Consider the following 26,613-nt stretch of genomic DNA (forward strand, 5'->3'; position numbering starts at 1 on the left):
GCTTGTCCTCATTCTCTTTGTCAAATAAATAAACAAACAAAATCTAACCCCCCCCACAACCCCTCCCCCCATATTTTTACATTAAAAACAATCAACAAATGGACATTGGGGAGGGTATGTGCTATGACGATTGCTGTGAAATGTGTAAACCTGGCGATTCACAGACCTGTACCCCTGGGGATAAAAATAGATTATATGTTTATTAAAATAAAAAAAATTAAAAAACAAACAAACAAACAAAAAAAACAATCAACATACACATTTTATTTTGCTTTTCACCACCCTAAGTATAATGCTGAGGTACTAAATCACTCCATTGTTTCCTTTGCATCCTCAGCTTTGATATGGAGAGCAATATAATGTCAGCTAATATAATGTCAGTCTGTAGTACAAAGAGAGTAAAGGAATCTTGAGGGGTGTTCCTCCCCTTGACTTAAATAAGTACTCCGTAATCTTTCCACAGAAAGAGTGACTAGCCGTATCATTCAGAGAAGTTCTTTGCCAAGCTCAATGACTAAGATCATTAAGTAATAATACTTAGGCAGAGTCACCATGGTTCTTTATCAGTAAAATTAAACTGTTTTCTAGGCTAAATATGCTCATCCTCATTGTTTCTTTCAGTAGCCTTTTACACACTGCATTTGAATAACTTCTTACTTATAACATCTCATAGTTGAATTCACGCTACTAAGTTGACTTAACCTGGATATAGCCTAATCCCTCATTTTGCCAACAAGAAAAATAATACAAAATGAGGTTAAGAAACTTGTGCAAGGCTATACTGCCTGTGCAAAGGAAAAAAAAAAAGGATATAATCCAGAATGAGACTGAATTTAGGGTTTTAAAAGCCTTCCACGGCTAAAGATAGTCTGTATGGTAAGGGAATTATATTTCATAAAAGTATTGTAATGATTAATAAAAATTACTGACATGCCATTAAATTGCACTTACTTTAACCTGGACAAAAGCTAAAGTCCCCAAATCAAGAGGCATGTGAGGTTTTAACTATTAAAGACTTCCAAGAAAAATAAAGAAGAAAAGAAGAATGTACCATGAAGAACTATGTCATTATGGGCTTTCTACTTCATAGCTAGTATCTAGGAAATGGAGATAAAAACTTTGATTATAAAAGACTATGCTAGCCAAATAAAATAAAATGTTTTTCTTATACCAGATGGTTTATGCCCTGATAATGTTTGTATTTAGTGCTTTAGGATTACCTATTAATAAGGAAGCAGGGATGCTTTCCATTGATATTTCTAATTCAAAGCAAACACGTTCTTTGTAACTCACTTTGTAGTGATATATTACACATAGGTTTGTTTAAAGGGTTGGGCTGTAGTGACTTTAAACTTTATATCTAAATCCTGCTTGTGATAGATCTCTAAGAGCAACTTTGTAGATGAGAGTTGGAAAGCTTTTCTTCATAATTGTTGCTATGTAACAATTCTCTCAGAAGAGGGGCTGCAACTTTTTTTTTTTTTTCAATGCTCTAACACTGAAATGGAACCAACCAGTGGTGTCCATATGCAACATTATTTCATTCTTATAGTGCAGAACCCTGAGGCTAGGGATAACAATGCCCCTAAGCCTCTAGCTTCCTAGCCTCCCCAGGCCTGTCCTCTCAGTGATCAGTGAACTCCGTCAGGATGTGAAAATGTCATTGGTTGATACAAAAACTGACTCCTCAAGTCAAGCCTGTGAATGGCAAGGGCCAAGTGCTTGCTAGCTGCAAGTCACCAATGCTGCCACTATTGCTGCTGGGGATGAGAAGCAAGAGGGAACATCTTTTTGTTGAGGATCCCTGGTGATTTAATATGTATTGTGGCCTGAAGCTGGGGACGCTCAGCTACTTGTGGTTAAAAACACTAACATTATAAAATTGTCAAAAATATGAGGAATTCTGAGGAGAAAAAAAAAATCACTGGCTTTGGTTAAAATTTAAACAAGTATTTTTTCTTTAGAAAACATCTGGATTCCCAGAGTAAAGTTACTTCAATTTAAAAATATATATTTCTTTTATAAACTCTCAGCAATGTATGGGGGAGGGGGGTTAGAAATAATCAAATTATTATTTAATCCTCAGTAAACAAATACTTAAACTCCACAATGACAATGGTACTGTGATAGTAAACATTGCAAGATAAATCCAAGATTTACACAAGGAAAAAAAACCAAACAAACAAAAAGGAATTTTCTGGATACCGAGAAATCAAAAAAACAAAACAAAACCACACGTGTTATGTCCATCATCTGATTAATGGATAAATAAAATGTGGTATATCTATAAAATGGAATATTACTCAGACATAAAAAGGAATGAAGTACTGTTATGTGCTACATTAATGAACTTAGAAAACATGTTAAGTGAAAGATGCCTAACATAAAAAAGACCACATATTATGTCATCCCACCTGTATGAAATGTTCAAAATAGGTAAATCCATAGAGACAGAAAGTAGATTAGTGGTTGCTTACGGGATGAAAGAAGAGGAAATTGGAACTAAGCTAATAGATATGAGGTTTCATTTTGGGGTGATGGTAATGTTCTGGAATTAGTGATGACCATTACATAATATAGTGAATATACTAAAAACGAGTGAAGGGTTCACTTTAAAATGGTGAATTTCCACTGAAAAGAAATTAAAAAAAAAAAGTTAACTTCATAGTAAAAAAAATGGTGAATCTCATGTTAAATGAATTTTTATCTCAATAAAAACTCAATTAAATATAAAAAATTCCAAAAAGTTATTTCAATGACCTGCCATCATGGTCTCAACTACTCAGAACCAAACTGGAAACGTTAGAAGGAAGGCCTTGGAATACTTCTGAAAACCAATAAATTTCTAAGGAATCATCTCTTCATTTTTCATGGTATGCTCACAAACTTTCTAAGGAAATTAGTGATGGGTGGGCTAAAAAAACAATCTGCTGAGGCAAAAGCCTTAGTCACATCTTTCTATTCATGCGGTACCCTAGGGACGTGACTCTCCTAAGTGTCTATCTGTATGATGGTTACCTAAAGTGGCTGCCCATATCCAGTGAAGGCTTTTGTTTAGTGATCATGGTCAAGTTGAGCTTGTTTAAATACCATTTCTCAGGACTTAACATGCTACTCCCTAAACGATGGGAATACTGAAAGCTTTTAGGGGGAATACACTATTGCATGGTCTCTGCCTAGGAAGTGGGCCACAGTTCACTGGAAACAGACAGTTCAGATAAATAAAATGAAAGCAGACATTTTTCGAGATGATCTTGAAAGCTTTCCATTAGAGAACAGCAAAGGCATAAAACTAGCAATAGCATGTATCCATGTTAGACTACCACAAGTCACCCTACCTTCTCTAAGTAATACAAAGCATTCATCTCCTTTATTAGATAATCAAATCATTCCCATGGAACAACACTTACCCCACTCTCTGGCTACCCACTAAAAGACATTCAACTCCTATGCTACAATTAACCACAGATTGTCATAATACAAAGTAGCGGCTATTTACAAAGATTAGCTTCGGTGGAAAAGTTCCATTTTAAATTAGAAAAGTCAATGGGGAAACAGATTCCCATTTCTGGCACATGGGCCACACATAAAGTAAATTAGGCCTTAATTTAATTAATCTGCTTCTCTATAGTTAATTGCTTCTCCATGGCCCTCTATATGGTTTCCCTTTGGCTGCTAGTCTGGATCTTTTTCTAGACTTCCTCAGCTCTCAGTAAACATCTACAGAGTCCCCTCTTGTGTTATAGGCTGAAATATAATGAAAGGTCAAAGAAGACTGGGAAGATGAAGAACAAAGGGAAGAGGAAAAGGAGAAAAGGGATCACGCTGACGGGGGTGTCCTATGGCTATAAAATCTTCTTAGAATACCAGTCAAAATATTCCCAAAGAAACAATACTGAGTACTGAGACCACGATGAAAAGCGATTCTACAGTTTCTGCTTTTCCTCTATTAGGAGAAGGATGAGAATTATGAGGAATATAAAGACAAATAAGGAGGTATCACAAAATGTACTTTAATGTACTTTAATGTAATTAAATGTACTTTATGTAATTATGTACTTTATGTACTTTAAATGTACTTTAATACAAAATGTACAAAAGTACAAAATGTACTTCAATGTAATTAATTATTATGCTTGCTAATTTGGCATATAAACACATCAAAATTCTATAAATACAATTAACTAGCTTTACACAAGAGTATATAGGCACTAAAATATTTATAGCAGACTGTCTATATATTTAAATACATCTTTATGAAAAATCATGCATCAAGACTATAGAAAGAGGCTAATACTAGAGTATTTGTGGGAAAATCAGATTCAACTCTATTATTTCAACATATAGTATGCAAGAGTAAAGTCTGATAAAGTTCAACCAAGGTAAAAAAATTACTATAAGCAAGTGCTTAAGCAATAACACCAATTACCAGGCTACTTTACTGCATTTCTAATGAGTTATTAAAAAACAAAAAAAGGGTGGGGGGCACCTGGCTGGCTCAGTTGGTTAAACGTCTGCCTTCAGATCAGGTCATAATCTCAGGGTCATGGGATTGAGCCCCGAATTGGGCTCCCTGATCAGCAGGGAGTCTGATTCTCCCTCCCCCCTCAACCTCTATCCCTCCACCCTGCTTGTTCTCTCTCTCTCTCAAAAAACAAAAACAAAAAATAAAACCTGTAGAACAAAACAAAACAAAAAAAAATACTGGGTCAATTATCAGTGTTACAGATGTTCTATGTAAGGAGTACTTCAGAATCTTTGCTAATTGTAACATTTATTAAATAAATATGAAAGGACTAAAGGGAAATTAATTCCTTCACTGTTAAATAAATGTACACTGTTGAAGCTCTGATTTAAAAGGTCTTTCTGTGTGCTCTTGACAACCACTTAAGGTCTGAGTACAAAGGATAAATATCCAAAAATGTTATAGTCATATAGGCCATTCGAGTCATATGGAGAAATCTAAATGAAATGGGAATAGGTCATGATGTATTTTTATATATAAGTATATTTCATTGGGCGTGCAAAGATGAAGTGTATAATTTGATTTGATCAATTCCTTCCTCAGATTATATGGGTATAGAGTTCCCATCAGTACACACTAACCCATTACACACTGTGGTTTTAATTTTTCTAATGTTAATACATCTGTGAAATTGCAAGGGAAATTAGGAGGAAAAGATGATATGCCACAGAAACACCAGATTTACTATTAAGAATACAGATGTGAAAATTCAAGAACCAGCCCTCTTTCATTCTTCTGGACTGCCACATTTTGCTCAAATGTTCTGATCTTTTTTCCCTCTAGCAAGAGTTAAGACTGGCACCAGTATAGCAAAAATGCTAAGAAAATGTATATTTTCTAAGTAGTTCTCAAGAGGAATTTTGATACAGCTTTCATACATTAAACAAGTGCTAATAATAAAACACTGCAATGTTCATATACAAAGAACAGTACCACTGTTATACAATACTTAACATATTATCTCTTTATATTCATCTACAGTGACTGTAACTGCCATTCAGAATCTTTTTCCTAGCTATAAAGATTTAAAAGAAGTTTACTTTTAACGTGAATTCCAGAAACAACTGCAAGTAATGACTAAAAAAATTCCACTGGAAATTTGAGAGTAGATGCAAAGGTTTTCCAAATCATAGAATAATTATAAAAAAAAAAGATAATCCCATGTATGCCTATGTTCAATCTTAGCAATATTAAAAGGCTGAGGAGGGTGGTTATTGTTCTACAAGTATGTGTGAGTATTTTACTTCCTTTCTCCTTTTATGTGCATGTTTCTAAGGTCTCCATATTTTTCACTGTGCTTAAGATTCTTTATCCAATGTTGGCCTTCAAGCCTGCTTTTTCTTGCAACAACAAATTCCTTTCCCAAAAAGTAATTGTGAACTCTAAGTGGGCAGAAAGAGGGCTACAAATATGAAGTATAATTATACTTTAGAGAAGTCAATAGGATTAGTATTTAACTAAGTATTTTAATTTTATCCCCATCTCATAAAGTAATTTTACTCTAAAAGAATAAAAGGACAAAGCTGAGAATGAAGGGGTTTACGAGTTCAGCCAGAGATTCTTTGGGGGAAGAAATATGAAAAGCTAAAGGGAACTTTCTGAGAAAAGAGGAAGTAAATTATACTGGGACAGGAGAAAAGTCTTAGAAGCTGATGACCAAAGAATAAGGGGATTCAGTCAGTGAAGACATAGAAGGTGCAAATACAGAATGGAAGGGATCAGGAATAACCTGCAAGGAGGGCCAATGGCAAAAGTTATAATTTTGAGAAAATAACATCTGAAAGGCAAAAACCAAGAGAGTTTCAGCTGACTTGGTGTCTAAAGTGACCAAGGATTTTAAAAAAGAAGTCAGAGGAGCCCTAACTGGACAGGATTTTAGCTGTGCAGGCAACAAAAGGACCAAAGACCAGGAGAAAGATGGACAGATCTAGCTATGGGTTAAGGTATAATGAAAGAGAAGGATACAAGGTGAATGACAAAAGGAACTAGTCAGTGTTTACTGTTACCTCAAGACTGACCACATAACGTTCAACATGCAATACAAGTAAGATGTGTGCAGTCTGTTTCTTAACTTCAATAAAGTTACTATTTTTATGGGTCATTGACCCTTGAATTAAGAGGTTCCCTATACTATATCCAAAGTTAGGGAAATCAAAAAGTGCCTAAAAGGATTAGCAAAGCTTTCAATTTTTTTTGTGCCACATGGGGGCCTTTATTAAAATCAAACACTAGAAGCTTATTTTTGTGTGGAATAATCACTTGAAATTTTAATGGCATACTCAGTAAGCAGCTGCTCATTAAGATAATATTTCCAGTTACTGGCTTAGAAAGCAAGATTCTGAGATTACTGCTTGGCACAGGCCTGTGACTTGTCAACCAAAAAAGTTACTTCCTCTTTAGAATAATGAATTGCAGAAGTACAGTTAAACAGTTATCTATGAGGGTTTATTGGCAGGCATAGGATATGGTGGGTGAGCAGAGATACTGATATTTTTTCTGCTAGTGACCAAAATATTTACAAATATCATAAAATAGAAAGAACTTTCTAAAAAATTAATAAGATCTGTTTCACAAATAACCAATTCAACTGGAACACTGAATAGTAGAAATGACAAAAGATTTGTTCTTATGGTTGATAAAAAATTTATATCAGGGCATTCAAGTAAAGTTATTTTCTGTGTTCTGATTTAATGAATCATGTGAGTTGTATCTGGCTGGGTGACACAGATGCTGGCTCACTGAAGCCTACTCTAATGCCTCCCAGCACAGCCTTCCCTGGGACAGTGAAGCCAGAGCAACATGTCAGACTGAAGAAATATCAAAGAAAGAGAAAGCAGGGCTGGAGATGCTATGAGGTTGGCTCATAACACTTCTTGACCTGTGTGTCCAGTAAGTATTCAATGTCCTATGGGCTTCAATGACCTAACAAGCACCAAGTAGCAACAGTAATGCAGTAATGAATGGTCCTCAAAAGAAGACTTGCAATTCAAGCTGAAAAACACTACACTTACTAGATGGTTTTATTCCTACTGAAAGACAGCTTTAGAAACCACTAGTGATTTCTTAAAAGGTGAATGAGTATTAAATGTTTTATATATGCTTGTGTAGTATCTACTTTAGTTCCTTTACACCTGTCTGATTTTAAAGATGTATATTAGTTTGGATATTAAAACCTTTCCAAAGCTATTAATGATAAAATATGTTAAAAAAATGAAATAGCATTAAATATGTTGGTAAAACTCAGTTATAAATAATGAGACCCATTCAATGTTAAAAAAATAATTTTTTTTAAAGATTTTATTTATTTATTTGACAGAAATCACAAGTAGGCAGAGAGGAAGGCAGAGAGAGAAGAGGAAGCAGGCTCCCAGCTGAGCAGAGAGCCTGATGCGGGGCTCGATCGATCCCAGGACCCTGAGATCATGACCCGAGCCGAAGGCAGAGACTTTAACCCATTGAGCCACCCAGGCGCCCCCCAAAAATGCATTGTTAAAAATGAAATTAAAGGACTATTCCATATATATTCCACATGGAGACGTTCTCCTCTTTCAAAAGATAAATAATATTTGTGAAGAAAAAGGCCCTCAGAAGAAAGATGGTAAAAAAGATAAAGAGAATAATTAAAGCTTATCAAAATATTGGCATATTGCTTTACATGAAAGTTATTTCATCACATAATAAAGGAAAGCAAGGCACAAAATAGAGGTACATTTTCTAAATATGCTTATAAAATCAACGAATAACTTGGTTTTTCCCCAAATTAAAATTCTATTTAGTATTTGTAATTAAAATCTGAAGGAGTACTTACAATGACAGCAAAACCACAGCAATTAAGGTCCACTCTGCAGGTTTGTGTATAATATTTCTATTTGTTAATCTGTAAGACAGAAAGATAAAGTTTACCAAAGAATTGTTACCTTTAAATATACAAACCATCTATTTTTAAATAAAATCAGATTTATGACATTATGTATTAAAGACCACTATTTTCTATTCTTTTTATGTTTGATAGGAGTCAGCAGTATAAAACTGTCACTTAATCTTCAGCAGCTGATAATGACCATCATTTTTTTTTTAAGATTTTATTTATTTATTTGACAGACAGAGATCATAACTAGGCAGAGAGGCAGGCAGAGAGAGAAGGGGAAGCTCCCTGCTGAGCAGAGAGCCTGATGCGGGGCCTCAATTCCAGGACCTGAGCTGAAGGCAGAGACTTAACCCACTGAGCCACCCAGGTGCCCCTGATAATGACCATCTTAAAAGAAAGTGCTCCAGCCCCACTTCTATATATTTATAGCAATTTATAACGTTACTGTTAGACATGATGGGAATATAGGAACAATATGGGCAACTAAACTGCATGGTTTATTAAAATATACACAAAGAGTTCCCTGTAACCATTATCTTCTGTATTTTCCCCCAATCAATTTTTTCATTAAAGTTAACAAACTAATAGGCAATTTCTAATTTTAATTCATCTTTTGCACCTTCCTACCCTGTGGTAGGTTGGCAGCAGGCACTGAAGGGATGTTATAATCCATAATTTACAGAAATAAGAGTCGACAATAAATTATAAGACTAGGTCTTTAACAAAAAGAGTTTTGGGACGCCTGGGTGGCTCAGTTGGTTGGGCGGCTGCCTTCGGCTCGGGTCATGATCCCGGCGTCCTGGGATCGAGTCCCGCATCGGGCTCCTTGCTCGGCGGGGAGCCTGCTTCTCCCTCTGCCTCCGTCTGCCAGTGCTCGCTCTCTCTCTCTCTCTCTCTGACAAATAAATAAATAAAATCTTTAAAAAAAAAAAAAAAAGAGTTTTATGATACGAAGGGGCACCAGCATCCCAATGTTTATAGCAGCAATGTCCACAATAAGCAAACTATTGTAAGAGCCCAGATGTCCACTGACAGATGAATGAATAAAGAAGACGTCATATATATATATATGTGTATATATATACACACACACACAAACACACACACACATATACACACACACACACACACACACACAAATGGAATACTATAGCCATCAAAAAATGAAATCTTGTCATTTGCAGTGGAGGACGGAACTACAGGGCATTATGCTAAGCAAAATAATTCAATCAGAGAAAGACAATTATATGATCTCACTCATATGTGGAATTTAAGAAACAGAACAAAGGATCATAGCAGAAGAGAGGAAAAAATAAAACAAGATGAAATCAAAAGAGAGACAAACCATAAGAGACTCTTAATCACAGGAAACAAACTGAGGGTTGCTGGAGGTGCGGGGGTGGGGGGGATGGGGTAAGCGGGTGATAGACATTGGGGAGGTTATGTGCTATAGTGAGTGCTGGTTATTATATAAGATTGATGAATCACTGACCTCTACCTCTGAAACCAATATTACATTATATGTTAATTAACTGAATTTAAATAAAAAAACAACTTTTAAAAAATTAAATTAATTCTAACACTTAGCAGTTGATAACAAAATACACTGTAGTCAACTTAGTTTCTCAAAAACCATTTGGAAAAACTGCTCTAAATAAAAAATGATATAAATCAGTAAGAAAAAAAAGACAGCCAATGATATCTGATAAAAGACTGTTACCCAAAACAGACAAAGAACACTTAAAATTTAACAATAGGCAAACAAATAGCCCAATTAAAAAATGGGCCAAACACCTTTACAGACATCTCACCAACGATAAACAAATGACAAACAGGCAGATGAAAAGATGCTCCACTTTGTATCTCACAAGAGAACTGCAATAAAAAATGAAACTGAGATACTGCTATATACCAATTGCAATGGCCAGAATGTTGAACATTGACAAAACCAAATGCTGAATCAAAATCCATCCACAAGAGTCATACATTTGCTACAAATGATAAACCTACACTGACATCATTATCACATTGGTCAAAAGTTTGGCTCTGCAGCAAGGATGTGGAGCAACAGGAACTCTCATTCATTGCTGACAGGAATGCAAAACGGTACAGCAATTTTGGAAAAGTTTGGCGCTTTCTTACAAAACTAAACATACTCCACCATCTGATCAGCAATCATGTTCCTTAGTGTTTACCCAAAGGAGTCAACAACTTATGACTATAAAAAACCTGTGCACAGATGTTTATAGCAACTCTATTTACAACTTCCAGAACTTAGAAGGAACCAAAATGTCCCTCAGTAGGTGAATGGAAAAATAAGCTGTGGTACATCCAGATAATGGAATATTACTCAGCCCTAAAGATCTGCATTATCAAGCTGCAAAAAGATGTGGAGGTACTTTATTTTATTATTTTACAGATTTTTATTTACTTGTCTCAGAGAGAGAGAGAGAGCGAGCGAGCACATAAGCAGGGGGAACGGCAGGCAGAGGGAGAAGCAGGCTCCCCACCAAGCAAGGAGCCTGACATGGGACTCGATTCTAAAACCTTGGGATCATGACCTGGGCTGAAGGCAGACATTTAACAGACTGAGTCACCCATGTGTCCCAAATGGAGGTACTTTATATGTATATTACTTGTGTGAAAGAAGCCAGTCTAAAAAGGCTACCTACTGTATAATTCCAACTATATGACATTTGGGAAAAGGTAAAACTATGGAGATGGTAAAAAGATCAGTGGTTGCTAGGGGTTGTGGAATGGGGGTGGGGAGAAGTAGACAAATAGGTGGAGCACAGAGGTGCTTTAGGGCAGTGAAAATACTGAATGATACTATAACGATAGGTACCTGTCATACAGTCATCCAAACCTATAGATTATATAATACCAAGAATGAACTCTAATGTAAATGGTGGACTCTGGGTGACAATGATGTTGTCGATGTAGCTTTATTAGCTGCAGCAAATGTATAATTCTGGTTGGGAGGTTGCGAATGGGGGAGGCTACGCATATGGGGACAAGGGAGTATTACAGGGAATCTCTGGACCTTTTTCTCAATTTTGCTACGAACTTAAAACTGCTCTTAAAATATAGTCTTTAGGGGCGCCTGGGTGGCTCAGTGGGTTAAAGCCTCTGCCTTCAGCTCAGGTCATGATCCCAGGGTCCTGGGATCGAGGCCCGCATCGGGCTCTCTGCTCTGCAGGGAAGCCTGCTTCCTCCTCTCTCTCTGCCTGCTTCTCTGCCTATTTGTGATCTCTGTCTGTCAAATAAATAAATAAAATCTTTAAAATATATATATATAGTGTTTAAAAAAAACCCCAGCCAATAAACAAATAGACAAAGGATATTAAGCAGGCAATTTACAGAGGAGGAAAGTTGAACGGTCAGTAAACATTTGAATAAGAGTTTAATTTCACCAGCAAACATTGAATAAGAGTTTAATTTCAATAGTAATCTGGAAAACTAATATAAAAGCAATAATTCACTCCATCACATTGGCAAAAATAAAATACTGATAATACCAAAGGTTGGTGAGAATATGAAGAGCATTTTTTTAAAAGATTTTATTTATTTATTTGACAGAGATCACAAGTAGGCAGAGAGGCAGGCAGACAGAGAGGAGGAAGCAGGCTCCCTGCTGAGCAGAGAGCCCGATGCGGGGTTCGATCCCAGGACCCTGGGATCATGACCTGAGCCGAAGGCAGAGGCTTTAACCCACTGAACCACCCAGGTGCCCCTATGAATAGCATTTTTAACCTACTTGATGTGAGCAATCAAACAACAATTTGGCAATATCTAATAAAGCTGCAATGCTTATGAATAGCTCAACTATTTCACTTCTAGATCAAAACCCTAAACAAACTCTCACTTATGTTTATGGAGATATGTATAAAAGTAGTTAATGTGCTTATAATAGGAAAAAAATCATAAACTGTAGCATTTTTATGGAATGCTTAAAAGTCAAAATGATGAATGAACTAGACTTATGTATTTTGCTCATCATAATTTGGAAGACAGCAAGTATGGTATCACATTATTTATATAACTCAAGAACAAACAATATTCAGTATTATTTATGGATATACACAAGTAGAAGTATAAAAACAAAGACTAGAAAGACATGTATCAAATTCACAGTATCAGTTGCTTCTGGGGGAGGAAAGGAGAATGGATTGGGAAAGAGAACAAAGGGGAATTCACGTCAGGGCCTTTGCACTGGTTATTCCATTGCCTGAAACTATCTTCCCCAGGTAAGTTTTCTTGTCACCTTCACAATAAGGCCTATCTGGACCACCACATTAAAAAGTGAAACTTCTAGGGGCACCTGGGTGGCTCAGTCGGTTATGCATCTAACTTTTGATTTTGGCTCAGGTCATGATCTCAGAGTGGTGAGATCGAGCCCTCTGTAGGGCTCTATGCTCAGTGGGGAGTCAACTGGAGAGTCTCTTCTTCTCCCTCTGCTCACATGTGCATGTTTTCTCTCTCTCAAATAAATAAATCTTTTTTTTTTAAAGATTTTATTTATTTATTTGACAGAGATCACAAGTAGGCAGAAAGGCAGGCAGAGAGAGAAGGGGAAGCAGGCTCCCCGCCAAGCAGAGAGCCTGATACGGGGCTTGATCCCAGGACTCCGGGATCATGACCTTAGCTGAAGGCAGAGGCTTTAACCCACTGAGCCACCCAGGCACCCCTCAAATAAACAAATCTTAAAAAAAAGAAGTGAAAATTCCTTCCACTTCCCATCCCCAGACTCCTGACTACCTTATCCAGCTATATATTTTTTTCTCCTATTCCAGTTATCACTTTTTTTTTTAGACTTATTTTATTTACATCAGAAAGAGTGTGTGTGTGTTGGGGGAAAACACAAGCAGACTTCAGGCTGAGCACAGAGACTAAAGCATGGCTGGAGCCCAACATGGGGCTCAATCCCACAACACTGAGATCAGACCTGAGCTGAGACCAAGAGTCGACATTCAACTGACTGTGCCCCTCCCAGGACCCTTCTACTATCACCTTCTAACATATATAGTTACTGTTTACTATCTGTTTGTTTTTTTGGCCTGTGGCAGGAATCTATATGTTCTTCACCTATTTACTTCAGATTGATTTCTTGGGTGTTCAGAAAAATTTGATATTTATCTAGCTGTGTTCGAGGGATGAGGCAAGCATAGTGGTCCCCCTACTACTCTGCCATCTTAACTCTTTTCTCATGGCTTATTTATTCCAAACGCCCAGAACAAGGTAGGCATTCAATTAATTTTTTCTGAATGACTGACTTAACCTTTAATATTTTCTTTAAAAAATATACATCTGGATCAAACATTACAAAATATTAATATCTATTAATTGAGTAGAGAATATGTATATCTTTATTACATTAATCTGAATTTTTCCCATAGTTAAAATGTTTTACAAAAATTTAAAAAGTCCAGAAGATATAAAGTACACTATAGTGGTTAAAAATTCTGACAGAGGGGTGCCTGGGTGGCTCAGTGGATTGGGCCTCTGCCTTCGGCTCGGGTCGTGATTTCAGGGTCCTGGGATCGAGCCCCACATCGGGCTCTCTGCTCGGCGGGGAGCCTGCTTCCCCCTCTCTCTCTGCCTATCTCTCTGCCTACTTGTGATCTCTGTTTGTCAAATAAATAAATAAAATCTTTAAAAAAAAAATTCTGACAGACACATGGGTTTGATACTCAGATCTGTCACTTGGCCATACTTGGGACACATTTAACAGCTATGAAACTTTTTTTTAATTCAATAAAACAGGAACAACATACTACCTACCTTGTAGAGTTCTTGTGAGGACTAAATGTACAAAAGACATCCATGTTGCCAAATTCAACGGACATTTCTCAGTCCTCATCTTAACCTATTAGCAATATTTGACACAAATGATACTTCCTTTCTCCTTGGGACACTTTATCTGCTTTCCACCTGCTTGATTTCCCTTTCTCTCACTGGCACTCTTTCTCAGACCTTCTGATTTTGGATAACTCCATGGCCTCTGCCCTTGGGTCTCTCATTTCCTCTATATTTGCTCATTCCCTTGGTGCTATTATCCAATCTCATAACTTTAAATATTAGATAACTTTGTGCTGACAGCTCTCATATTTATGATCTCTAGCCTGGAACCCTTCCTTGAATTCTGGACTTCTATATCTAATGGTCTCCCTTTCCACTTGACTATGTAATAGGCATCTCAAAACTTAGTACAGCCAAAACTGAGTTCCTCATCTTCCGCCAAAACCAGGTCCTCCTGCAGATAGGTCCACCTCAGTAAATGGCTATATAATCCTTCCAGAATCCAGTTACTTAGGGCAAAAATCTTGTGGTTAACTTTGGCTCTCTTGACGTCCTGTGTCCAACCAGTCATCAAATCCTGATGGTACTATCTTCAAAAGAGAATTTGATTACTTATTACCTCCACTGCTTTCACCTTGTTCCACTTCATTTCTTGCCTAGATTACCAAGGCAGCATCCTAAATGGTTTTCCTGCCTCTGCCCATCTATTGTAATTCTCTAATCAGCAGAGTGATGTTATTAAAAATGTACGTCAGATCATATCATTCCTCTGTTCAGAATCAACCAATTGCTTTCCATCTCACCTGGAGTAAAAGTGAATGAATGATCACAGCTATAAGGCCTATATAATCTATACCACATGCTCTCCCCAATTCTCTGACCATATTTCTGTGTACCTTTGCCTCTGCTCACTTCTCCAGCCTCCTTATCATCCTTAATATTTTATGAATACAACAGGCCTGCTGTACCTAATATATTTTCACAGAGAGCAAGATGGCTTGCTCCCTCACCAATTTTTAGCTCTTTCTATAAATGGCATCTTCTCCATAAGGTCTTCCCTGACCAACCTATCTGTCACAGACAAAAAATCACAACTACCTCCCCCTACTCAGTACCAATCCTTTTCCATGCTTCTGGGAGAAAAGGAGGAGAATGGAATGAGAAAGGGGAAAGGGCACATCATCTCATAATGATAATACATGTATTGTTCTTAAATATTTACATATTCTTTCTATTAGAATAGTTTCATGAGAGAAGGAATTTTGTCTGTTTTGTTCACTGCTTTGTCTGGAGCAACTAAAACAGAATCTAGCACATGACCAAAAAAGGTCAAAGGATAAGCATGTAAAACATGGCAAAAACAATTAAAAAAATATTCCTTTTCTTTTTCTTTCTTTCTTTTTTTAAAGAAATTCCTTCCTGCTATACTCGAATCTCCCAAAGTGAAGTCAAATTTAAGATTTCATGAGTTCATTTACTCATCCACCAAAAAATGTATCAAGTACCCGCTCTATATCACTGTTTCAGGCACTAAGGAAAACACAAGATCTTTTTGTGTCAAAATACAATTTCAGGGCACCTGGGTGGTTCAGTTGTTAAGCGGCTGCCTTTGGCTCAGGTTATGATCCCAGGGTCCTGGGATGGAGGCCCACATCAGGCTTCCTGCTCGGTGGGAGGCCTGCTTCTCCCACTCCTGCTCTCCCTGCTTGTGTTTCCTCTCTCTCTGTGTCTCTCTCTGGCAAATAAATAGATACAATTTTTAAAAAAAATAATTTTAATTAAAATCAGATTCAGAAAAATATCTTGACCAACACTGATGACAGTAAATCTTTACCAAGCAACTTCTGATGGAACTACTATGGCAGGTAAATCAAAGTAACATTGTGGATAAATGACTGTGATGCAATTCAGTGGAAAGGACAGCTCTATTCACAGGGGAAAGATTCTTCAAAGAGCTGAAAAAGCTGCTTTATGTGTAAGTTCTAAGAGGCTCTCAACTCTGGCTGCACATTAGAATCACCTGGGGGGCTTTTAAAGAATACTGATGTCTGGGCCCAACCCTAATCAAATGAAACTCAATCTCTAGGGGTGGAGCCAGGCATCTGTAGTTGTTAAAAACTCCCCAGGTAATTCTGATGCACAACTGGTTTGAGAACCACTGTTTTACAAGTTCCTATTATTGATTATCATTTCAAAGGGAAGGATACGCTTATTTATGTCAACTCTTTTCTACTGCCAGTACTGATTGAAAAGATCTCTCAACATTAGTCCCTGTTATCAATGTGGCATTTTTTTTTAGAGACTTCATGAAGAAGTCCTAAGCCCACAAATAGTCACATACCTGCTGAAGTTGTTCCTACTAGAATCTGAAGACCCCATGAGTTATCTTACCAGAGATACTATATATACTCTAAATAACTGACATTTTCCTAAAAAGTGGCAAAGCCAATTAAAGCAATTTTTATTAAAGCTATAGATTCTGACCTGCACGTACTAAAGAGTAAAGATTTAAAAAACAATATCAAGGTTTCTTATATTTGTGTGTGATTAATGATCTTGAAGTTGCATCATTTCCATGCTATCTAAAAAGAGTAACCACCCCAGTAATCAGAACAATCATGTCATTCAGATATACTATTATTATCTGAACATTCACTTTCAAACCTAAACATTCTAGATGAAGTAAAAATGTCCTTATATGTTTCTGTCAGTCAGAAAAATAAAGTGCTGCAGTAATCAATGATGCTTGTGAAAACCATTAATTTTATGTATAAAATAATTAGTAAAGATGTTTGATTAGTTAGCAAAATAGATCAACAGTTAATACAAATAGTAAATACATTAAATAGATTACTTTCTTGAGAATGCTATATCTGGAAAAAATGCTTATATAAATTCAAATAATGTTAGGACAGAATAATAGAGATAAGACTTTATACTAATTCGATCTTTGCAGAACTCTACTATATACCAGCATTCACAACATTAAAGAAAATAACTATGGTTAAAAAGGAACAACAGGGGCGCCTGGGTGGCTCAGTGGGTTAAGCCGCTGCCTTCGGCTCAGGTCATGATCTCAGGTCCTGGGATCGAGGCCCGCATCGGGCTCTTTGCTCAGCAGGGAGTCTGCTTCTCTCTCTCTCTCTGCCTGCCTCTCTGCCTACTTGTGATCTTTCTCTGTCAAATAAATAAATAAAATATTAAAAAAAAAAAAAAAAAGGAACAACAGGCCCCCAAATGGAGTCCCTTATGCTAAGACCAAGACTTAACACCGAACCTAACTGTAGTTTTAGCCTCTCCCAGGAGTGGAGTTTTAAACCCATCAGTCTGGAATTTTCTGATCACCGCTAAGGAGGTAATCTGCATGATAAGACCCTCTGCCTTTCCCTCTAAGGGAAGGTGACCTTGCGTGAAACAATCCTTTATTTTTTTTTTCCTAATAACTTCCTTGTCCTGTCCCATTTCTGCCTACAAATGCCTTCTATTTTGTACAACCTCTCTGAACAACCTTCCATTTGTTAGATGAAATTCTGCTTATTTCATTAGTCACCGAATAAAGTCAATTAGCTCTTTAAAAATTTACTTGATTGAATTTTTGTTAACAGCTTTAAGGGCTACATTTTAATTTTATTTAATTACTGCCATTTAAGTTATAAATCTTCAAGAAAATGGCCTATTGGGGAATTCTTAGAATCTTGCAATGATGAATTTAACACATCACTTCAAAATATCCTCAGCTGCAAAAGTACTAAATTATGTAAATAGATACGTAATAATCTTAATACAATCTATAATCAAAATAATAAAAATGTTGGGGTCCCTGGGTGGCTCAGTGGGTTGAGCCTCTGCCTTTGGCTCGGGTCATGGTCTCAGGGTCCTGGGATGGAGCCCTGCATCAGGCTTTCTGCTCAGCAGGGAGCCTGCTTCCCCCTCTCTCTACCTGCCTCTCTGTGCGCTCTCGCATGCGCTCTCTCTCTCTGTCAAATAAATAAATAAAAACTTTAAAAATAATAAAAATGTTAAGACAAAACTGTTAAGAGTAAACTGAGGCACCCTTAACACATTCTGTTGAGTCAAACTTCACAATAAAAGACTCTACAAGAATGTCTTAAAACAACTCCTAAAGTCTTGAGTCTATAAAGGCTAAATATTTAAATATAAAGTGGTACAAATGATCCTTTCAGAAGATTAAGATAAGGTTTTTTGAGATTTGCCTAAACTATGAATCCTAGATCATTCTAGTATATATCTTAATGAAAAACAGTTTCCTGAATCACTTTGCGGCATAAAAAAATGTTAGTGATGTTTTTAAAGGTGTTGGTTGAAAGTGAATGGCTATTTGGTTTTACTGATATATAGTACAGTGACTATAAGAGAAATCTAACAGTTAACAATATCAAGAAATAATTTCTGTAGTGTAATTTTAAACTTTAAAAATATTATTACTACTGTTGATAACAATAAACCCTAACGATTATTTATTGGATGGAATGATTCTTCTAATTTAGAAGTTTGTTCAATGTTGGTGCTATCTAGTTTCAGCCATAGGCAAGTAATGATTTTAATATTTGGTCCCTGGCATTTGGCCAAAATGTGTATTTGGTGCACCTCTACTGAAAGGGTGTTTAGAGGCCTATCCTTACGCTTCTTGGTATAGAACACAGCCTTAGCCCGGGTATTTTCACCTTGATGGTTTTAGAAAAATCCCAACTGCTCTGTTTCTTCCTTTCTTTATACTTATCACTTCACATCCGTTCCACACAATTCAATATTAAACTACCCACTGTTTTTGTACTGTTCACTGTGCTCAACTTATTTTCTAACAGGAGAGTTCTTCCTTGAGGGTGGGCATAGTGCTTCTTCTGCATTGCCTACAGTGTGTAGCAGCACAGTGCTGGTCATTTGATCTCTATCTACTAATTCACTAAGATTCAATATGTTACTGGCTAACTACCTTTGTGTCTGAGACACCATTTTCCTTCTTAATTTTAGGCTATTCTATAAATAAACAATCCAAAACTAACTATATCAAGGTTTGAGCAAAGAAGATGCTGCATTTAATAAAAGATAATGTTTAGTGGAAAAGAAAATAGAATACTATTCTAAGATCTAAGACACTGAAGGTAAGTCACTTTTTTCATGTTTTTGTTAGAAAGCCCTCTTGCTCAACTATAGACCCTAATAGTTAAAATCAGAACTAGACAAGACTTAACATAGGCTTAACAAAACTCATGTCTTAATTAAAACCCAATGTTCTTATTTCTTATTGTACTTTCTTGAGGCATTGATGAAGGTGTTTTGCAATGCTCCAGAACACCTAAACTGCCGGATCAGAAAAGCCATGACAGCAAATGCCTAGGAATAAACCTAGGACAGGAATGCCTAGAAGACTACATCCCACATGTGTCCTTCCCTGCCCACGATTATGGGCTGACCACATACTGATCCTGACCCATGATCATATGTTCCCTGTTGCTTTCTTGCATGGACCTTCCTTAATCTCTCCTTATAAAACTCCAGGAGTCCATCTTGTGCATGGAGAGACTGGTTGTTAAGACCTGCCATCTCCCCTGGCTGCTGGCACCCAAAATAAATCTTTCCCTTTGTCTTTTCCAAACTCTTGTCTCTTTATTATTGGCTTCTCTTGGGACAAGTATATCCAAGTTTGTTCAACAAAAGTGTGGGCAAACCCAGCCAGGAACTATACTTCTGATCAGTCTAGCCCCCTCGGGATTTCTTAGGATGGAGCAGTTGGCCCTGGGTTTACCCATTCATTTCCTGAGTTGGGGGCTATGATAGATTATTAGGGAACACAGTCTTTCTATGGATTCTGCAAGGCAATCACAAGAAGCCAAAATAACTGAGAAGGAAAATTAATATTAACACCAACCTGAAAGTTCGGATGAGACTTTTAAGTTGTGCATAAATATCTCCTAATGTGATCTGAAGAGGCCCCAAAAGTCCAGGGACTCTGAAAAGAAAAAATTACATTTCTTTTAAAATATAATTTATTTATATAGACATATTCTTTGAATCTTGCCTAAGTCTGGATTTTCCGTAAGTAATAATGGCACTTAGGTAGAAGCAGTTAAGCTAGCTTCTGACTGATGAGAACTCATAAGGATACATTTCATAATAATCCCGTACTCCACTCTGTAGTCTACGGTACAGTGTGAGGCACTGAAAAATATTATCCTGGCTGCTACCTATATTCTTATACTTGTTTTTCTTACCTTTACTTTCAAATAATTAGATTAAATGGAAAGAACACAAGGCCAGAGGAACTGGACCCCCCAAACTGTCCAATTTAGGAGTATGACCTATTTCTCCTTATGAAATCCTTACAGTGGGAGTAGAAACTGATATATTTCTAGAGAGCAATTTGCCAATACATGTTAACACTTTAGATATGGATAGTCTTTGACCCAATAGTTTTACTATGAAAAAATTTACCCTAAAGAAATAATCAGATAAACATAAAAAAGATGCTTATTGCAAAAAATATTTTTAGTAGTGAAAAATCAAAATAAATTATGATAATAAACATATAGTGGAATATAATATAACCTTTAAAACGATAATGTGAATCTATATTTTCTAGCGCGGACAGATATTCATGGTGTATTAAGTGAAAAATGCATATGTAATATTGTCCCATTTTTATAAAAACTTATATATAATGACACTATACATGATAGACAGTATATTTCAAACATTCCTCCCAGGGTTTTAGCATATTTCATTCCTCCCAGGGTTTATACTATAACAGAGGGAATCAAAGGAAATGAATACACACACACACACATATATATATTATGTATGTGTCAGGGTTAAGTATCAAAATATTAATAGTAGTTACTATTCAGTGGGATTACAGATGATCTTCACTTTCTTCTTTAAACCATTTTGTACTGCCTAAATCTTCTGCAATAAGCATGCATTATTTTTTTTAAACCTATTATAAAATTATAAAGTTTCAGATACATTTCAAAACGGAGAAGATAGCAATAACCACATAAATCTATTCCCAGATTCAACTTCCTACTATTTTGCTAAACTTATTTCATTTTTTTCCTTCCTTCTTTACTGTTTTTGCCAGTATTCTTTTAAAGTAAATCCCTGATGTCAAGTCATTTGGCCCCTAAATATTTATCTATCTCTAAATACAAGGGCATTTTCTTACATAATTGCAATAAAATTATCATACCTAACCAAATTAACAATTTCTTAATATCATCTAACACATAATACATATTTCATTTTCTTCAATTATCTTTAAAAAAAGGCCATTTACAACTGTTTTGTTCCAATCAGAAACCAAAAAAGTCTTACTTTTATAATGAGAAAAAACTGAATGCTTTCATTAATAACCAAAAAAATCCTCTATGTCAATAATTATTTTGTTTTTAGTGGTTTTTTGTGTGTTCCCGCAAATTATTCTACCTCTTCTCAAATTTAGTTCTTGAACTATTATCAATAATTCTATCTTCTGGCATGGCAATTTCTGGCATCTTCTATTGCAGCCAAAGCCCAAAAGAAACAGAATTCCTTCGATAGCATAACTATGGAGTCTTAAATTTAAAACTGGGTACTTTCATTAGCTAAAATGTCTCGAAAACTGTTTTCAGATAAATCCCTATCTACTGAGTACATACAAGTATCAATAATCCAACCTAACTTTCAAAACCTGTGTAACCACAATCAAGGATTGATACCTTCTTGTGCTATGAATCAGACATCTAGTGACTTTTACTGTTTTCCAACCTATTATCAAACAGAAACAAATGTCTAAGTATGAGGACCATATAAAAGACAAAACTAGTAACAAACTTAGATTATCTGGGAGGAGCCTAACATAAGAGAAACTTGATAAATATTAAACAGTTAACTTAAAATGTAAAACTTGGAGGAGTAGGCTGCTCAAAATATGAAGGCTTCCAGAAGATATGTTATGTTTTTCTTACCATTGAACTACTACAAAATTAAGACTACTCCATAAGCACGGCCCTTTTTTTTTTTTTTTAAAGATTTTAAAGTAATCTCTACACTCAACATGGGGCTCGAACTCACAACCCTGAGTGAGATCAAGAGTTGCACACTCCACCCACAGAGCCAGCCAGGTGCCCCTAATCCATATATAGACCTTAAACAATGACTGAAAACACCTTTCCATTTTTTCTGCTAAAGAAAGAAAATAGAGATTAAAAAGTTCAAGACGGCCCTCACATCTCTGGAAAAAAGATTTCAAACTTCTTTTGAAAGACAAACCAAGATTATAATTTTTAAATGTCATTTATGACTGGGCTAATTATAAGAAAAATAATTTCCACCACAGGAAGTTTAAAACTAAAGTGCAAAGTTGACTTGAACAAAAACTCTTAAGTTGCTGAGTGTGAAATGGTTCTATAAATATGTATGCAGAGTGAGTTAACAGACCGTTAAAACTTCATAAAGTTTCATTCACATGTGAAACTGATGTGACACATATACCACAAATCAGTATTTAAATGGTTTAGCTTTGATATTCTTTTCCCTGACTTCACTGGATTATGAAGTGGAACTGACACAGTTTAGTTTTCTACTCCCATAATCTCAACCTTCCTCTTCATTATGTGCTTCTGTATCTTTTACACAAGACAAAATTTCAGTATTTCCTTGGCAGGATATCAAAAAAATCTCAACTTCTCAAGTAACTTTTCAAATTATTTCTCAAACTGTTCAAAATTCAAGGATAAAAATTAATATAAATTATGAACCCACAAATACCAAGTTAATTTTAAATATTGTAAAGTGGAATGACAATTACATACTTACACTTTACTCAACTTTTCAAGTACGATGCGTTTTCTAATCTGGTTCTGAGAACTTGAATCTATCAGTGGAAAGGTGGGATCATGCTAAAATCACGTTTTTAAACAAAACAAAGCAAAATCATAAATTTACATTCTTCTTTGATAAGAACTATAAGAGCACAAAAATTCATACCTGAGGTATGGCAAAATAAAAACTAGACTTGAGAATTATTAGATTTAAATTTGAGCATTGGCTCAGTCATTGGGCTGATGTGAACTTGAGCCATATGCCTGCTTTTGAGAATTTTGTCTTACCTGTATCAAGGGATACTAATACCTTCTTTATTAAATGAGAAAATGTATACAAAAGAACTCTGTAAACTACTAAATGCTATACAAATGTTGGAGATCAAAGCTTTTAAAATTAGCAAATACAAAAATAAATAAAGTTAGCAAATACTATACACACACACACACACACACCATATACACATACATATGTTATGGGGAATTCCACTTCTAGAAATGGCAGACAAAATAATTCTAACCATTCCTCCTGCTGAGAACTGAAAAAAACACTGGGAAAATACCCACATTTGATTGAAAACATCAGAGACTAACAAAGCAGTAAAGAATTAACACCAGAGATTCTAGAGAAGGTAATTCCAGAGAGGGCAATGACTAATTCCAGAAGAAGCAATTCAGATACTGAGAACCTGCGCATTGTTTTTCTAATAAGCATTAAAGCTTGGGGAAATGCCATGGAGGAGGAGGTACTAGCAACGCTTCCCTCCAAGCTCAACTTAGAAGGACCAAACTCTAGCACTAAGAATGAATAGGAAACTGGCTCTTTCAGGGACTGAAGTACAGCTTCAAATCATCTTAATCCCTCATTGAATGAAGCGATTTAGAACTCCTACAAATCATGTGCCTGAAGCAAACAGAAATCTGTTTTAGAGGAAGATAACATCAGTTTGGCCTCAAGTTATCTGTAATTTTTAACATATAATGTTTGCCATAAATGATAAGAAAATAAGACAATATGGTCAAAATCTCAAACATTATCCCATAGAAAACAGCCCCCAGGGAATCCAGAAAATGATGTTATCAACTTTATTTAAAATACCTACGTTGGGGCGCCTGGGTGGCTCAGTGGGTTAAAGCCTCTGCCTTCAGCTCAGGTCATGATCTCAGGGTCCTGGGATCGAGCCCCACATCAGGCTCTCTGCTCTGCAGGGAGCCTGCTTCCTCCTCTCTCCACCTGCCTCTCTGCCTACTTGTGATCTCTGTCAAATAAATAAATAAAATCTTTAAAAAATAAAATAAAATACCTACGTTGAGGGGCGCCTGGGTGGCTCAGTCATTAAGCATCTGCCTTCGGTTCAGGTCGTGAAAAACTCCAACTGAATACGGACTATAAATCATCTTACAGGATTTAAAATATAGAGAGAATAAAAACAGACAACAAGAGCACCTAAGCACAGAGAGGGTAAATAGAATTACAGTTTCTAAGGTACTAACTATCTAAGAAGCAAAAAAATTAACTTATATATATTGGACTTTTATAATAATTCAGTTAATTCAGGTTTTAATCTTTAGAGTAACCACTTCTGATTAATAAAATAAAGTATAAAAAGCAAGCTAATAGAGGGTAAACAATGAAATAATACTATTTAATTCAACAAAAGCAGGAAAGGAGAGAAAAAGGAACATGGAACAGATGAGACAAGCAGAAAGCAATGAGTGAGATGGCACAAACCCAAATATATCAATTATGACACTGAATGTAAACAGACTAAATTCTCCACATAAAAAAAATTACCAGCCTAAGTAAAAAAAGGCAGTCCTGAAAATACTAATAAAAGAATGCTAATGCTAGCAAAACAAACTGTAAGGAAAAAAAAAACTTACCAATGTAGAGAAAGGTCACTCATAATACTGAGGTTCAATTTACTAGGAAGACATAACAATCTTTTTTTTAATACCATATAACATGGTCTCAAAATATTAAAAGTAAAATTCACTAAACCGAAAGTAGAAATAATCCATAATTATGATGAAAGATATTTTTTTTTTTAGATTTTATTTATTTATTTGACAGACAGAGATCACAAGTAGGCAGAGAGGCAGGCAGAGAGAGAGAGGAAGGAAAGCAGGCTCCCTGCTGAGCAGAGAGCCTGATGCGGGGCTTGATCCCAGGACCCTGGGATTATGACCTGAGCTGAAGGCAGAGGCTTTAACCCACTGACCCACCCAGGCGCCCCAATGGTGAAAGATTTTTGACCTACCTCTCCCACTTCTCTTAGTAACTAATAGAATGAGCAACACCTCTCCCCACCCTCCCCCAATCAATGGTGTTTCTCAAACTTTAATATGCACACATTTCCCCAAAGGAAAATAATGAAATCTGACCCATACTCCTCATCATAAAAATCAATTCCAGGATGAAAGGAAAAACAATCTAGAAGATGAAGTAACCTGGGCTAAACAAAGATTTCTAAAGAAGTCACTAAAGGGAACAATTAATAAACTGGACCCAAGATATCATTAATGAGAGTGAAAAGGCAAGTCTCAGAGTAGAAGATATTTGCAAAACACATGAACTAAAAATGGGTTTGAATCCTGAATAAAGAATTCCTTCAAAATCGGTAAGAAAAAATACTTAGTTATTCCAACAGATAAATGGGAAAAAGACTTGAAAAGACACAAAAGTGACATTCCAAATGGTCAAAAAGCAAATAAAACCATGCTCAACTCATTAATCAGTAGAGAAATGTATTATAATAAAAAAACAGTACCACTGAAATGGTGAGAATTAACAATGTCAAGTACCGATCAAGAATGTGGATCATGGAAATTCTCATACAGCTGTAGTAGACTAAAAACTCGCAAAACTATTTTGGAAAACCAGCATCATCCAGTATAGCTGCATATACACATACACTGTGACCCAAAAGTTCCAGTCTTGGATACACACCCAACAGAAATACACATACCTTAGAAGAGAGACATAGATAAGAAAGTTCATAACACTACAACCCTAAACTGGAAAAGCCTAAATGCTTATTAACATGAATAAATTGTGGCCTATTTCTATAAGATACTATGCAGCAATGAAAGAATGAACTATAGCCACATGGAACAACACAAAAAATGACTCATGAACTAACGTTGCACGAAATAAACAGGAAACCAAAGAACATATACTATGTGAATTTACTACAGTTCAAAACTGGCAAAATGAATCCATGTTATTATAATAGTTACTCATTTTGGAAAGAGGTAATAATTAGGAGGAGACAGTGGGGCACTTGTTTTACTCAAATTTCTTGGCCTGGGTAATGATTATAAGGCTGTGTTCCTTTATGATAGTTAATAAACTTATTATTTGTATTATACTTCAATGAAAAAGTTTTAAAATATTATGCAACAGAGGAACAGTCAATTTTCTTTCTTAAGTAATTTTTTCTGTTTAAGGCTTATAGCACAAAAATGATAAAACAAATGATACATTAATGTAGCTTTATGCAGCTGAGTGACAGAGATCAAGGTTTCTCCAAGCTTACTATAAAACTTATAAATATTGTATAATGATACAATTGAAGTGATTTAAAACAATAGTACTGGGC

The 26,613-nt window shown here is 35.9% G+C and overlaps 1 protein-coding gene across 3 annotated transcripts in view; it reads right to left on the bottom strand.

The window, feature by feature from the left end:
- RPAP2 (RNA polymerase II associated protein 2) overlaps nucleotides 1–26,613 on the bottom strand; it is an 82,034-nt gene that overhangs the window by 27,062 nt on the left and 28,359 nt on the right. For 2 of the 3 annotated variants that reach the window (XM_080800539.1, XM_080800540.1), the window contains exons 9-11: nucleotides 23,007–23,089; nucleotides 20,083–20,163; nucleotides 8,334–8,402 (exon numbers count right to left, since the gene is read on the bottom strand). In XM_080800539.1, coding sequence (XP_080656665.1) covers nucleotides 8,334–8,402; nucleotides 20,083–20,163; nucleotides 23,007–23,089 — 233 coding nt within the window. Of the gene's footprint in view, nucleotides 1–8,333; nucleotides 8,403–20,082; nucleotides 20,164–23,006; nucleotides 23,090–24,114; nucleotides 24,271–26,613 lie in introns of those variants that run through there. The other variant, XM_080800541.1, reaches the window with a different exon arrangement.

Source organism: Martes martes (genome assembly GCF_963455335.1).
Source record: "Martes martes genome assembly, chromosome: 4".
In the NCBI taxonomy this organism is placed as follows: Eukaryota; Metazoa; Chordata; class Mammalia; order Carnivora; family Mustelidae; genus Martes; species Martes martes.